This window comes from Euprymna scolopes, chromosome 14 (genome assembly GCF_053919585.1).
Source record: "Euprymna scolopes isolate OS-2025 chromosome 14, ASM5391958v1, whole genome shotgun sequence".
Classification (NCBI taxonomy): Eukaryota; Metazoa; Mollusca; class Cephalopoda; order Sepiida; family Sepiolidae; genus Euprymna; species Euprymna scolopes.
The window spans coordinates 149,682,443-149,698,633 of NC_136495.1; the positions used below are offsets into that span (position 1 = coordinate 149,682,443).

General features: G+C 33.5%; 1 protein-coding gene across 1 annotated transcript in view; it reads right to left on the bottom strand.

The window, feature by feature from the left end:
• LOC145293285 (vitamin K-dependent gamma-carboxylase-like) overlaps window positions 1-16,191 on the bottom strand; it is a 100,025-nt gene that overhangs the window by 5,802 nt on the left and 78,032 nt on the right. Inside the window, exons 11-14 of the mRNA XM_080139888.1 lie at window positions 13,360-13,514; window positions 8,753-8,931; window positions 8,248-8,378; window positions 4,859-5,009 (exon numbers count right to left, since the gene is read on the bottom strand). Of these exons, the coding sequence (XP_079996014.1) occupies window positions 4,859-5,009; window positions 8,248-8,378; window positions 8,753-8,931; window positions 13,360-13,514 (616 nt within the window). The remainder of the gene's footprint in view (window positions 1-4,858; window positions 5,010-8,247; window positions 8,379-8,752; window positions 8,932-13,359; window positions 13,515-16,191) is intronic.

Here is a 16,191-nt window from a genome sequence, read left to right on the forward strand (position 1 = left end):
GATATATATATATATATATATATATATATATATATATATATATATATATATATATATATATATATATACTTCTGAATAAAATTATCCAACAATCAGCTGGTATGGAAACCTGTGATTATAAGATTTACAAGATGTTACTGGCAGTAATATTCTATAAGTATTATCCCACCTAAATAAGAATTGCTCGATAGATAGAGATATAGCAAATGAATCAAATGTTAGTCATTCAATGAATTTAAAAATTCATGAAATGTTTGAGTTTCAGATCAAAAGATTTTTATTATTCTGTGTAAGACAAAGAATACATTTGAAATATTTTAACTAATTCTATGTAAGATTACGTTAGGATGATATTCAAGAGGACAGAGACGTCAGATAAGACAAGCACGGTCAGAATCACGTTTTATTCAGGAAAGTACCCGGAATAAACGTCATTAATTGTTAAATAAAATTGAGTCGAGTTATTACTTGTTTTATGTTCCCTATGACGTAGACTGCATACAACGTGTGATTCTTATGTGTAAGTATGTACAATTTTACATACATATATATATATTAGCATGGGTGCCAGGCGTTGCCCGGGTGTTTGGAGATGTATGTTGAGCAAAAAAAAAGGTCAATTTTTTTAAATTTTGACCCCTATTATGACTCCTTAACATTTATTGTTTTGGGCTCAAATTAAGTTATTAAGTTAGATCCATGTCCAAGGAACCTATTTCTAAAATTTCAATTGTTTATACCGAAAATTGTCGGAGGAGTTTGGTAGAGTTCTCAAAGGTCAAATCGTTGAACTTTGACTCCTTAACTGCCAAATTTCTGGCACAAAACCGATCACATAGATTTTTCCAAATCTCAGTACCCTGTATATCAAATTTCGAGTCTGTAGACTGAAAATTAACAGAGTTATTGCAAAGGAAAATGTACACAGACACACACACACACAGACTCGTTCACTTTTATATATATATATATATATATATATATATATATACATATATATATATATATACATATATATATATATATACTTTTACTAGATATACAGTGATGTAGTTATTTGTTTTAATATATTTAGTGCTTATGCATGTTGATATATATTTATATATATTGTAGTGTGCATGGATGTTACAATATATATAGTGTCATGGTTATTCATGCTAATATATAGATTGTAGTATTGTTGTAATATATATATATATCACCTGTCTTCCCCGAATAGCTCAATCTATCAGCACCTCATAGCACACCACACCACTAAAAATGAATTTAGAGACATATTAATAAATAACACGGCCATTTTAACTGTCTCATATTGCGAGGTGCGCCTCCCGATCTTTGAGGTATTGTTAATTCACATTAAAAAACCAACGATTAACCAGACTCAAAACGAAACGGAGGGCACGCTCAAGTGCTTTTGAGTATTTTAATGATTTTAAGCGATTTTAATCGTCTTTTAATCATCTTTTAATCGTCTTTTCATTTCATCTTGCTACTTTCGTTTTTCAATTTAATTTTTTATTTTTTACTACTCGCCTGAGGATGACCAATGGCGGTCGAAAACGTTCGCGATTATGGGAAATTTCTTTTTTCACTCGGAAAAAACGTTTAGAAAATGGTCCGACAAAGAGAAAAGGAGGATTACAAGAAAAACAAGCAAGAGTTATCTGTGCTATTTAATGAAACGTGCATATATATATATATATATATATATATATATATATATATATATATATATATATATATATATATATATTGTAGTAATGCTTGTTAATATAGAGATTGTAACGGTTATACATGTTAAGATATAGACTAGTATTTATGATTGTTAATATATAGATGGTAATAGTTATGAATGTTAATAGATAAAGTACAGTGGTTATACATATTAATTAGATTGTAATGATTATGCATATAAATCTCTTATAGTTGTGGTTATGCATATAATATTATTATAATATATTGTATTAATGAGTGTTAGTATAAAGATTGTAGTAGCCATGTATGTTAATATAAATTTTATATTAGTTAATTAATTAATAGATTGTAGTGGTTATGAATATTAATACACAGTAGTAGTTATACACATCTATATATATATAAAAGTGAACGTGTCTGTCTGTGTGTGTGAGCCTGTGTACATTTTCCTTCACAATTGTCAATTTTCAGTCTACAGACTCGAAATTTGATATACTGGGTACTGAGATTTGGAAAAATATTTGTAATCCATTTTCGGTCAGAAATTTGTTTGTTAAGGGGTCAAAGTTCAACGCTTTTACCTTTAAGCAACCTCCTCCGCCAATTTTGGGTCTAAACACTTGAAATTTTAGATATAGGTTCCTTGGACACGGATCTAACTTAATAACTAGATTAGAGCCCAAAACAATAAATGTTAAGCGGTCAGAATAAGGGTCAAATTTTAAAACATTGTCCGCTTTTTTTTTTGCTCAACATACACCTCCAAACACCCGGGCAACGCCGGGCTGAAATGCTAGTTAATATATAAACTGTAATGTTCATACCTGTCGATATATAGATCTTTAATGTTGAGCGCATCTAGGTGGCTATCATGTTTTTTTCTTTGGATTGGTTGGACCACAGCATAAAATATTTATACTATGATTTTATTGAATTCAACAATCCAATTAACTCTAGACGGGTTTTTTGGTTGTACAATGCATTTCTGTAACTTTTCAATTATCATTTCCTTGTTGAGAGAGCGGCTCACAAGCTATTGTTACTACCAGTCCAATGTCCATTTAACTGCTATTTGAAACAGTGGTTAGCCAGATTTGCATGCGAACACTACACTATATCACAAGGTATGAGGGACGTTCAATATGTAATGCCCCTGATCTATTTCTCATAGCAAAGGAGGAACAAAACTTGGCATAGAACCAACCAGAGTTACGCATTTCTCCCACCGTTTAATGAAGCTCTAGATACCGTTTTTAAGTTATTCCTCCAACCATGAAGTGACTTCGGAAATCAGGGTCGCATCATCTGGGAAGAGCTTTCTTTTCAAAAACAACTTCATTGCTTGGAAGAGGTGAAAGTCAGAGGGTACAAGGTAAGGAGAGTAGGGAGACTGGAAAGGATTTCATAGCCATATGCACATGCTTCTGATCTAGCAACATGCACATTGTGGACTAAAGCGTCCGTTGTCTCGCAGAAGAAAGATTCCTTTGACCCACCTCTTGATTTTCATAACTTCTTTTAATTTCATCAAAAGTAAAGCAATTTGTAATTGTGATATCATTTGCCAGAAAATCAGTCATCACTACTCCATTCTGGTCCCAGAAGACGAGGAGCATGACCTTGTCAATAGAGAGCTACACCCTTGCCTTCTTTGGAGGTGGTGAGCTTAAGTGCTTCCATTTCATTGACTGGGCTTTGGTCTCTAGATCATAGTGATCAACCCGGGTTTCATTCTGTGTAATCAGTCTTTTCAAAATCTTCTTGACATGTCTCCAAATTCATCCTCAAGCACTCAACACATTCTTGCTTCTGGAAATTGGGAATCCATTTGGCAGACACCTTATATGTAGACAAATGGTCATGAATAATAGTTTCCACAGACCTTGTACTAATCTTGACTTCTCGGACTATTTGATAAATAGTCTCTGATTGATCTTCCAAAATGGCAGTCTCAACTTGACCAACAGATGCGTCATCGTTTGTTGTTTTTTATTTTACGGCATATCAACCGTTTTCAGGTTATTTAATGCCGAATCCAAAGATTTGGAAGAAAAATTTTTTAATAGAATATATTTTTTGTTTTCAAATCGGTTTCTATTTAATCCATAGTTGGGACCCTAACAGGTACTACCACTCCGGGTCAGAGTGGACCTGGGATCAATGGCGATTAAAGGGTGGCTCCACACTCCCCAAAGCCCGCAAACTGGGGCCTCACCACTGGATATAGTTTTAGGTCATATCCAGGACCAGATGCGTCATCAAGGGCAGAAATGAGTGACTAGGTTTGGGAGAAGTTTCCACAGATTTCTGTCCATGTTTACATTCACGATGGCAACGTTCTACAGGATCATATGATGAGTCATTATTACGACACGTTTCTTATATTTCATTAAAAATCTCCTGCAGTGTGTGTCTTTCAAATACGAAAACCAGATCACTGCACAACACTCAACAGGCTCCATATTTCTTAGAACTGCACGCCTGTGGAACTCTGTTCCGTTTTTCTCCTTTTCAACTGATTACAATATGATCGTCTTCAAGTCCAATGTAAACAAGTTTTTGATGAGCCATCCTCTTAATTAATCCAATTTACCAAATTTCCACAACTAACGATTATTATGACATGGTCCCATTGACTACTGTACACTCATTAACCCTTATCCTCGAGTGGCCTCCGACCCTTGATAAGTGGATAAGTGGTGACTTCTTTGTAAAAAAAACAAAACAGAATGACTCTTCTCTTCAATCGCCCACAGCTAATCACCTGAAAACCGACCACTACCCATGAAGCATCCTCCTGTCTCAGAATGTCTTCAAAGGCATGGAGAAAATAGGTGTTGTTGGCCACCATTGGTCTAAATAAGAAATCCTCCTTGACTGAGTTCAAGCAACTATGAATCTAAAAACACAATTAGTTTAGAGCTGGAAGCTGCCACATAAACCATAGAGATATAAATCATTGCACATACAAAATTTTATCTAGATCAGACAATGGTAAATGGGTAAGGGGCATTACTTATTGAATGCTCCTCGCATTCTATGATGTATGATATGTTTTGTGTTTGAAAAATATTTATATCCTTTTTATTTTTTGACTATGCAATATCCACACAAGTGTAACAATCGTTACTTTTGCAAATGATAGATGTCAGTTGGTACTTACTTGGCATGATTGAAAATGGTCTCTCGTACCAGCGAGGTCGTATGCAAGTTGCTGTATTCATGTTCCATTCTGTTTGGTTCACATATGTATACATGTAACCTGCGGGTACATCTGACACTGTGTAAACTATATGGAACTCTCCGGAAGGAACCTACAAAATAAAAACAGTGAAATATGTTAATAATGCTGTCATTCGAATTGACTTCTACCGGAAGTTATGACTCAAAAAGAGTGGATAAATATATCAATCAGTCAATCAATCAGGTCAAAGGTTTTTCTTGCATTCTGCTGACTCATTCCTTCCAACCATCTCTGGCAGACATCGTTGTTGGCGGGTTCTCCAAGTGGCAGCCAATCCTTCTTTACTTGCTTCTCCATGAGGGCAGAGTTAAACACAGGATCGATTTTTAATGTGAGGAAAATCCAGCTCCTCAAAATATGGCAAACTGGATTCTGATAAATGTTAAAATTGCCTCAGTCTAGAAGGGGTTCTCCTTAACTGACCGAGGACAACACAGATACTACACTTTGAATTATTAATTTGAACAAAATATTAAAAAAAATTCACATTTTAACATTTGAACAAATTAGTCACAAGACAATTCAAACAAGTAGGAAAATGGATGCCATTGGTTATCTTTTGTCACTATTATTAGAAAATGTCTATTCTACTCCTAACTAGAATTATCAATCACCATAATACCACATTTACTCCAGAGGGTGTCCCACTTAAAATTACCAAAATTGTTTAAAAAAATTTTATTGTAAATAAATAAATACGTTTATATGCAATTATTTCAGATACTACGTTTTGATCCTAGTCTAAAGGAAAAAAAAAAATGGCGTTTAGACTGTTCTACAAGTTGATGAATTTCCAACCAATATTTTGTTGTGTACTGGATGCCACTCATAAGTTGTTATTGATTTCACTAGGAATGATCAGCAAGCTAAAGTCTTCTTTCTTTTAGCAAGATCCAGATAAGAAGAAGGTGTCCTATGAATATATAAAGGACAGCAACAATCGAATGAAAAGTTCTTTGACATGAAACAAAGTATCACATAGAAATGAATGTTTATTCAACAATGACGAATTACAGGATATTATGAAGAAAATATTTATTGTTAACACAAAAAAAAAACACAGGCTGAACATTATTTCTTCTTCTATTCATTTAACGTTACTTTTTCTTATCTAGTGGTCAAACGTTTTTTTTTTTTTAATATTTTGCAATCTGACTCTCTCTTTCTCATGATTTAGCAGATCGTCTCAAAATTCCACTGTACGGTCTTGTCTAATCATTTTCTTGCAAGTTTTCCCTGGCCGGCTAACCTTCCAGCTATTCAAGAATTCATGCTTCTACAATGGTTTATCCAGTAGGATGAACATTTCATGTGGCCATGCCAAAGTAACCGATTCGTCCTTAGGATGACTTCTATGTCGGTTCAAGTGTAGTGCTTTCAGCAAATCTGATGTGTTGCTTTGATCAGATTTCACATTGCAGATCCATCTGATCATGGATCTGTCATTGCATTGCAGCTGAGCAAAATAACTGGACGAGAGTCCAGTATTCATTGTCATATATCATGAAGTTCCTGATACAATTACTATACAACTTATCCCCTGTGGAGAGGGTTGGTTGTTTTTGTTTTACGGCATATCAACCTTTTTCAAGTTATTTAATGCCGAATCTAGTTATTTTGAGGAACGATTTTTAATGGAGTATATATTTTTTTTTAGGTCAGATTATATTTAACCCATAGTTGTGACGCTAACAGGTACTACCACTCCGGGTCAGAGTGGACCTCGGAGCAATGGCAATTAAAGGGTGACTCCACATTCCCCAACGCCCGCAAGGTGGGGGCCTCACCATCGGATATAGTTTTAGGTCATATCCAGGACCGTCCTGTGGAAAGGGAGATCACATGACATTACTAGAGGCAATAAATCATCAAATTTCATCCAAGCTGCCGTCACTCTTGTGGCCGTACTGAGTACATATTCACTACCTGCACTCTGCACATCATCTAGATCAGGGGTTTCCAAACTATAACCCGTGGGCCAGATCCGGCCTGCCAAAGTCTTTATTCTGGCCCATGTGGCTCTTATGGAAAGCATAAAAATATTAAGGAAAAATTTTTTATGAAAATAGTGTGGTGAGTTTTCTTTTTGTTCAGAAAATAATTTTAAAAAATGAGGTTTGGGGGAACCAGTTTCACTAAAAAGCAAAGCTAATCTGCAAAACAGTATAAAACACATCCAAGTCATTTTTTTTTATTTTTGTTTTGGCCCGCATGTCTCTAAAAAGTCAGCAATATGCACACACACACCTCCGTTTGAAAACTTTGGAGACCCCCCCATCTAGATAGCAGAAAGAGTCGAGGGTATTGTCATCTAGTGCCATCTCTTTGTGGGGGCGATCATCAATAGGATGCGGTTGTCTTATGCATCTTCTACACATAAAGTTGGGGTTCAAGGTTAACTTAATCTTCAGGTCATTGAACATTTTGTGAACCCACAATAGGCACAGTAACAGTCAAACCTTCCTAATTATGTCAGTAAGTTTTCATGTTAGGCAATCATTCTAACCTTGATTTTAAAACGAAGTCGACCAAGGAAGAAGTCTATCAGGCATGCGTACAAAGTATGATGATGTACAGAAATTGAACCTGGCCAGTGAGGGTTGAGGGCATGTGTTGCATGAAGAGAAATGATATGAGAATTATACAATAGATGTGTACAATGAGTGTTAAAAATAGGCTTAGTTCTGATGACCTCAGAGGGGGATTAAATCAGGATAGTATAGGGAGATGTGTGCAGAACAGGAGACTTTGATGGTATGGCCTCATTGAAAGAATGGATGAGAGTTTTGGGGTTATTAGGTGTAGAACAGTTGAGATAACAGCTCCTTGGTCTTTTGGCTAAGAGCTAAGTGTAATATCTCTTCTGATACTACACATCATCATTTTTGTCCTCAGTCGTTGAAAGAGAAATCCTTCCAGACTTAGGCAAAATATTTTTGTTCAAATCTCGAGGGCCCCTTTTTGGAGTACTGGATTTTTCCACATTAAAAACCGAACTTGAGCTTAGCTAAAGTAAATAGGAACAGTTAAGGTAGAAAGTTCAGTTCACAGTGATAAAAACAGACTTGGGGGAAAGAGGGATAAAAAAAGATCTAGCCAGAGATAACCTACTTTGGAAGTTAATTTCTTAAAGCCGTCCATGACGATGATGATGATGACTAAATAATCTGTAGCAATAATAATAATTAAATGGCACCTTGAACAATTTTTCATGTATTTTTAAATGATTATGATGATGATGCTAATACTGTTGTTGCTGCTACTGATGGTGATAATGATGATGATATTAAAAAGATAAAAAAAACTACCTTCATTTTGTCGCCTTTTTTCAGTGTGTAGTTCTTCATCTGGTTGACAATTTCCACAATCACTGAACCTCGCAATACAGTCAAGTGACTGTGCACCAAGTCATCAGTTATAAAATTCTCCAAATGATAACCTGAAATTTTGAAAGCAGAATCATTTTAAAATATAATCTATATCATAACTGAATATCGACCAATCAAAAGGAGAAAGAAATCTTCATTGTTCAATCAAAAGAGAAAAATATTCATTGGCCAATCAAAAGAGAGAAATATTCATTGACCAATCAAACGAAGAAAGCAATCTTCATTGACCAATCAAAAGAGAGAAATATTCAAATAAAATGGAAACAAGACTAACATAACTTGAAGTTGTCTGATCTCTAGTTTATAATATGCCATACCCCCCCCCCATCCATTAAAAAGCATTTTTAAGCAAAAAATGTAAATAAAAATTAAGATAAAATATCTGTAACTCTTCCTATTTAATGAGTTCCTTTTTATTATTTACCTGGAAAATCCAAAATGAATGTTACTTCTCTTTCAGGATTTCTTTTTTGGATTGCTTTTGTGATTCTATCCATCTTCCTCCTCCAGTCTGAAAGTTGTGCCTGCAAAGGAAGAATCCATTTCGTTTTCTGGAAAGGACTCCATTCAGCATGTAGGATATCTGTCTTTGGATCGAAAATCCTATGAACAAGAAAGGAATATGTTTTTTACATATAGTCCAACGACTTGAAAGAAAATCTAGACGAGACAATATGAAGTCATTGCTAAAAAGAGATAAATTTATCACCCAAAACCATACTAACGTTTTTTTTTTTTCAATATTATTTTACATTTGATCATGTGACCTTTTTTTCTGGATGAAACCCGATTAAAAATTTTTCCATATGTCTGAATACCCTATATACTAAATTTCAAATCTGTATTAGCTGAATATATAGGTTGAGAAATATCCACACACACACATGCACATTCTCACTTTTATAGATATACTAGCAGGCCACCCGGCATTGCCCGTTCGTAAAATACATTTAAATATGATATTTTGATTAATGCAGATTTCGTATTTATTATTATATTATGTTGGACCCAATATATAGTAATGATTTAAAAAGTTAAAAAAATAATGACTTGTGCGCCACCATCGAGAATCGAAACTAAAACATTTAGCTTCCGATTTGCTTTTTCCTTGGACGTTAATGCCTGTTATGAAAACATGTTTGCTGCAAGGCTTAAAATTAAAACATCAACCAATAACTATTACGTTACGTATGCATATTCGTAATGCCGTCGTTCCACCTTCACCTGGCAAATTTCATTTTTTTAATTTCACACTTTTGCATCGATTTTCCCTGGCTAAAACCCAAATATAAAGTTTCGCATGGTTTCGAATGTCCTATATATTAAGTTTCATATCTACAGACAAAACCTGACAGAAGAGTTTGGTAGGCAAAGTTTTTAAAACAAATATATATACAAATACATAAATATATATAGAAAGAGGTTTATGTTTGCTATAACGTTTTTTTTACGCAAATATTACACAAGTATAAATCATGTAGAATATCTGCATGAATATAATTACATGTAATAGTTAACTAAAGATGATTATCTTATGAGAATATCGAAAAATCTAATAGGGAATTAATTAAAATGAATGTTTAAAAGAATATGCAAATTAGCTAGATCTTTTGAAGATGAATGCAATTCCACGACCCATATATAAAAAAGTTGAATTTTCTTCTATAATATAAATCTCACTTGTCTGTTAAAATGTATGTATTTATGTCTATCTAAAACTTTCGACAGTGGCGACAGATTTTCAAGAGATCGCTATCATTTTAAAGGTCGACCCTTCGGACGACAAATATCGAAAAATTGGCCCAAAACATTAATTCCTTCACCTTCAACTGGGCACTTTTCTACAAGGAGGGGTCGCTTTTTTCCCCAATATTTTCGGAAGTCAACCTCTCTTTTCGATTGGCTAGCCTTAATTTAAACCTTTGGCACTTTCGGTTTTGTGATGGATGCAACAGCAAAGACTCACGGTTTTTTTTTATGTCCTTTTCCTCCTTCACAGTACAGGTTCGAGCCTGCGTGCTGCCTACTACCATTTTTTTTTTTTTTTTGCTCAACACACATCTCTAAACACCTGGGCAACACCGGGCACCCAGGCTAGTTTTAAATAAATAGGAAAAAGGGTTTTTAATATGAATATCAATACACAAAATAAAAAAATATAGGAGTATAAGTAGATTATGAGAGCATGAATTACCTACCATCCTAAAGTTTTTTCAACCTCTCTTTATCAAGACAATCTGAGACGAGAATACTTCATCTTACGAGTAAACCCTGGCCAAATATTCAAAATAGCATCAGATTTTAAACACAAATGACACTATAGACTGACTCATATGAAAAATAGTGCACCTTCTCCTATTAACTCAAGTAACAGCATTTAGCTGAACACTCCACCAGACTAGATGAATTCTTGTTCTGGAATCCGGTAAAACCAAGAGACCAAAAGATATATATACATATATACTATAACATAGATAACTGTTCGGTTGGGAAGAGGAAAATTAATGCTCTTTTTTCTTTTTTTTCCTTTTCTTTTTTACAAGGTGGTCACCACTTATCAAGGCCCGGAAGCCACTCAGGGATAAGGGTTATTGTAAGTACAGTACGTTAGTGTGGAGATTTAATAAAGTGTCTACTTGAGGGGGCGGTTTATCAGGAATTTGTTTACATTGGACTTGAAGACATTCAGGTTGTAGTCAGGAGGGAAGCATGCAGATGGAATAGAGTTCCACAGGCGTGCACTTCTAAGAAAGAAGCTTTGTTCATGGAATCTACGTTTTGATTTAGGTATAGATAAAGAGTGGGGAAAGTTTTTGATAGTAGATTCAGCTCGACGGGTGTTTTTCGTAAAAGATTGGCGAAGGGGGCCCAGAGATTGGAGTTCAGACGAGCACCTGCCATGGAAGTAACGATAAAACAAAGATAGGCTTGCAATGTCTTTTCTGTGGGAGAGAGGCTGCAGGGAAGAGAAAAGGGCATCCCCCACTAAGCCACGAAGTCTATTTTGTACTCTGTCAAGGCAGGATAGGCTGTTTTTAGCAGCTCCTGCCCAGATATGGCAGCAGTATTCCATCCTTGGATGTACTTGGCTTTTAAAGTTTGAAAGATTAAGCAAAACTTTAGTTAAACGCTCGGATATCTATATATCTCATACAGAGATCAATTGTTAGCCCCAGGAAGAGACCTCTTGATTTCTGAAACGTTGTTACCCTGATGTAATATGGAAAAAAAAAGATAGTGAAAAATCAAGTAAAAAAAGTCATGTCCATAAATCCATATCTAAAAATGATGTCAAACAAAATGAGGTTTAAAACAACAAATTGATAAAATGACAAAAATAGTCACATGACTTGTTTTCAGTTACGTCTGCAGGCAAAATCATTTCTTTCCCGGCTCAAAATAAAAATTCATCTCTACAAATATCTGATCTTTAAAATCGAAATATGTTTTTTTTTTTTTACCTGTATTCATCCTAAATAAGACACCACTGCCACTGAGTCATAAGGGACTACTGTGAATTAGGGACCAGCAGCACTCGAAGTAGGGAGTTGAGCAGCGAGGTGTTTGTTCACATTACATTTAAATTTCAACATGAGAGTACAGTCAGAAAAACAAGAGGTGGGAGTTCCAAAGTCTAGCAGTTGAAGGGAAGAAACTGGTATCAGGAAACTTTTACAGTAAAGACATAGGATTTGGTTGCTGATCAAGTTAATCAGGGGTATTTATATTCAAGTTCGTTGGAGCATATTTCATTAAAGTACTTGTAAAGCAAGCACAGGAATGCAACATTGTGACGATGAGACAGGGGTTCGAGCTTGGGCGATAGTGTGGAATCTATTAGATCGGAGACCTTTTTTTTTTTGTACCCTGTCCAATATATATATATATATATATATATATATATATATATATATATACTGAAGCACATCAAGGCCTGGTCCTCTGATTCTAGTTTTATTTCTCTAGTCAGGGGGAGGGTGTTACGAATATAGACTCCAAGTCCATGCATATGTCTGTCCGAGTCCTTACGGTAGACTGGGAGATAACCAGGCATGTTAAAGTGGTTAGAGGGAATGGAGGAGTGAAGGTTAGTTTCACTTAATGCTAAGATATCCAGGGTGTTTACAAGGAGAAATGACTCAACATCATCTAAGTTAGTTCTAAGCCCGCGGATATTAGTAAAGGCAAGCCTCAAGGGAGGAGGCAGGTTGGTTTTCTTTGAGTTTGGTCCTGGTTTAAACGTAACTTTTGCTTGAGCTGTCATTTCATTTCATTTTATTTTATTTTATTTTATTTACTCATCTCCCTTCATAATGACCCCGCTAATTAAGTCCCTGATAGTAGCCCCCTGCTTCAAAGTGGCACTGTGCCTTGTTTGGGATGAAAATTGAATAAAATATATATATATATATATATATATATATATATATATATACACATATATATATATATATATATATATATATATATATATATATATATATATATATATATATATATATATATATATATATATATATAAAGTAATGGTTGTGTGATACCAACGAGAGAAACATGTATATTCAAAAGAATGAAGTTGTCAACATTTGGGGATTTTTTAGACTTATTATTTTAAAATATTTTAAAATATTCTCATAACGCATTTCAAGCTTTTATTAGCTCTCTTCAGATGTTCTTTTACTTAAAAGTTTTTTTAGTTTAAATTTTTTATTTTTAAATTAAACGTATTTTAGTTAAAAGTTTGTTTCTTAGTGAGAGGTTTATAGAATTTTCTTTTGTATATCATTATAGATTGATTTGTACTGTATTGGTGTGTTCTTGAAAATGAGTCTAGATGTCTACAATGGATCTGGCTAAAGGTTCATTTCATGAGATCATTGGTCGGTCCATTTGGCGAGGTCAGTTTTAGGATGGGTAGGAAATGTTTATGTTCATTTATGTTTGTGATTTTTTTTGTTTGTGTGCTGTGTGTGTATGTGCATATATATATATATATATATATATATATATGATAATTAACTTTTTACTTACCGTTGTTGGAATCGTTTTGTCATAGAAATCCAAATATCAAAATATAATTCTATATTCTTAAGGCCATATTTGTTTAGTCTTTCTTCAATGCATGTGGCGTACTGCTTTACCATATCAGCATGCAACGGCCATCTTCTTTCACTTCTGACAAATGCCTGAAAATATAAATATTTACATCAATAAAATTATAAGACAACTTCATTGTGTGTGTGCGTGCGTTTTCTCTACAAAAATAGAATTTCTAAAAAATATAGCTGCTACTAGCTGGCCCGTGTCCCAGCATTGCTCAGGAAAGTAGATTAACTCAAAAAAATTCTATACCCAACTTGAACGGTCCTACGTGAACACAGAATTTTGTGTATAATACAAGTCGTGTTAAAAATTAGTCTTACTTTCATAATGGAAGTATGACACCCGGCGATCAATTTCTCAGATTAATAACGTGTACATTCAATTGTATTAGCATTAATGTATTAACTGCAAAAGTATTTATCTAAACTAGTAGAGACGCCCGACATAGTCTGGTCATAAAGTATGCTTAAATATGACATTTTAATTCTTGCAGATTTTGTATATATTATTATAGAGTAAATGTTCTATCGATTTTTATATATTATAAAGTTGCGATTAAAAAACAAAATGTATATGACTTGGGTTCATCAGCTTGAATCGAAACTGAATCCCAAACTTGTGAATATATATATATATATATATATATATATATATATATATATATATATATATATATATATATATATATAGTAATGTGATTGACAATTTAAAATTAAAATTAGAATTAAAAATTGAAAATCTGTTTCATAAGAAGGAACACCAACAAAGGCAATAATTTGTACGATCGTTTCGGAAACGATGTTTTTATTGTGATAAAAATTAAGCCACGGACAATAATTTTGACATATAGTTTTTTTAAACAAAGTCTCCTCATCAGCAAAAATATTGGGTGGGTTTTTTTTTATATGTAAAAGACACCATAAATAAACCTAGCAATTTTTAAGTAAGGCAGATGTATCTGGAAAAAATTAAAATAAAAAGGAAAATATTTACTTGATAAGCAAATTAATATGGGTTGAGGATAAAAAATAAAAATAGAATAAAATTATAAATCTGAATTTGGTTTAAATATAAAGTTATAATAATATATTTTTAATAAAAGTTAAGAATTATATATATATTATTTATTTATTTATTTATTTATTTATTTACCTTTTAATTCTTCGCCTTTTGAAAACCGTAATTATCGTCAAAGCATTAATTTGGATATTGATTGTAGCTTATAAACGCATGAAATGTTGAATTTTCAAAAAGAACATCAATGTAAAATTTTATATCGGTTAGGATATGTTTGTAAACGCTTAATTTAAAATTAAGCAAATATTTAAAAAAAGGGGGAGATAATCTTATTTTACTATCACATTAAAATACACTTTGCTCTTTAGACTACTGTTCTAATCCTCTTTAAATTATATATATATATATATATATATATATATATATATATATATATATATATAATTTTAGTTCCTTCAGCTATAATCGCAACCAAAACCAAAACTTATGAAGAATTTTTAATAAAATTATTCATAAAAAAAATAGATTACTAAGGTGCCATCAGCTAAAATCGAAACCGAAACCAAGACTTATGAAAATAAATTATTGGAGTGCCATTACCTATAATCAGAACCGAAACCAAAACTTATGAGGAATTCTTGGTAAAATTATTTATAAAAACAATAGATGACTTAAATGCCATCATAATCGAAACCGAATCCAGAATTTATGAAGAATTCTTGATAAAATTATTTATTACAAAAAATGGAAGTACATAACAATTAAACGACCCGGATGTAAGTGTGACACAGAAACTAACACACACGCTATCACATTAATATATAAATTGTATATATAATCGGCGTTATATGTCTTCTTTATGTTTTTTCAATAGTTTGTTAAGACAAACTATTAATAAATGTATATTTTAATCAGTCTTTTTGTCATCATTTATTAATCACTTGTGCACGTTTTTTTAGTATGTACTTTATACTTTCCTATTTTGATGGAATAAGAACATCAAATATCAAACCATCAAACTCGATGGAAATTGTTCAATTTGTGTGTCACATCTGCTTCAAGATGTGCAAATCTGCGGCAGGAGTGCAGAGTCATCTGAGATGGCATGGACAACAAGATTGGAAGAACTCCATGCGATGGCGATCATCTGGAAAGATGCAGCAATCATCATGTATGTATGTATGTATGTATGTATGTCTCGCAAAACTTTCGACAGAAGCGACAAATTTTCACAAGATCAGTATCGTTTTGAAGCTCAACCCTTCGAACAACAAATATCGAAAAATTGGCTAAAAACATTAATTACTTCACCCTCAACTGGGCACTTCTCTACAAGGAGGGGTCGCTTTTTTCGCCAATATTTTCAAAAGTCATCGCCTCTTTTCGATTGTCTAGCCTTAATTTGAACCTACATCATTTCCGGTTTGGCGATGGGCCCAACAGCTAATGCATCACATATTTTTTTTTTAATTTCTTTTCATCCTTTGCGGTACGGGTTCGAGCCTGCCTGCCTACTACCACTTTTTTTTTTTGCACTCGCAATTTTCTTCTTTTTTTTTTGCTCAACCAACACCCTTACACACATCTCCACTTTCTTTTCTGCTTCATGTCACAGGTTCGAGCCTGCCTGCCTACAAAAACTTCTTTTTTTTCTTTTTTGCTCAACACACACGTCCACAACGCCGGGCAGCCAGGCTAGTACTATTAGAAATTAAATTTTTAAGCATGTACATTATACGTTCC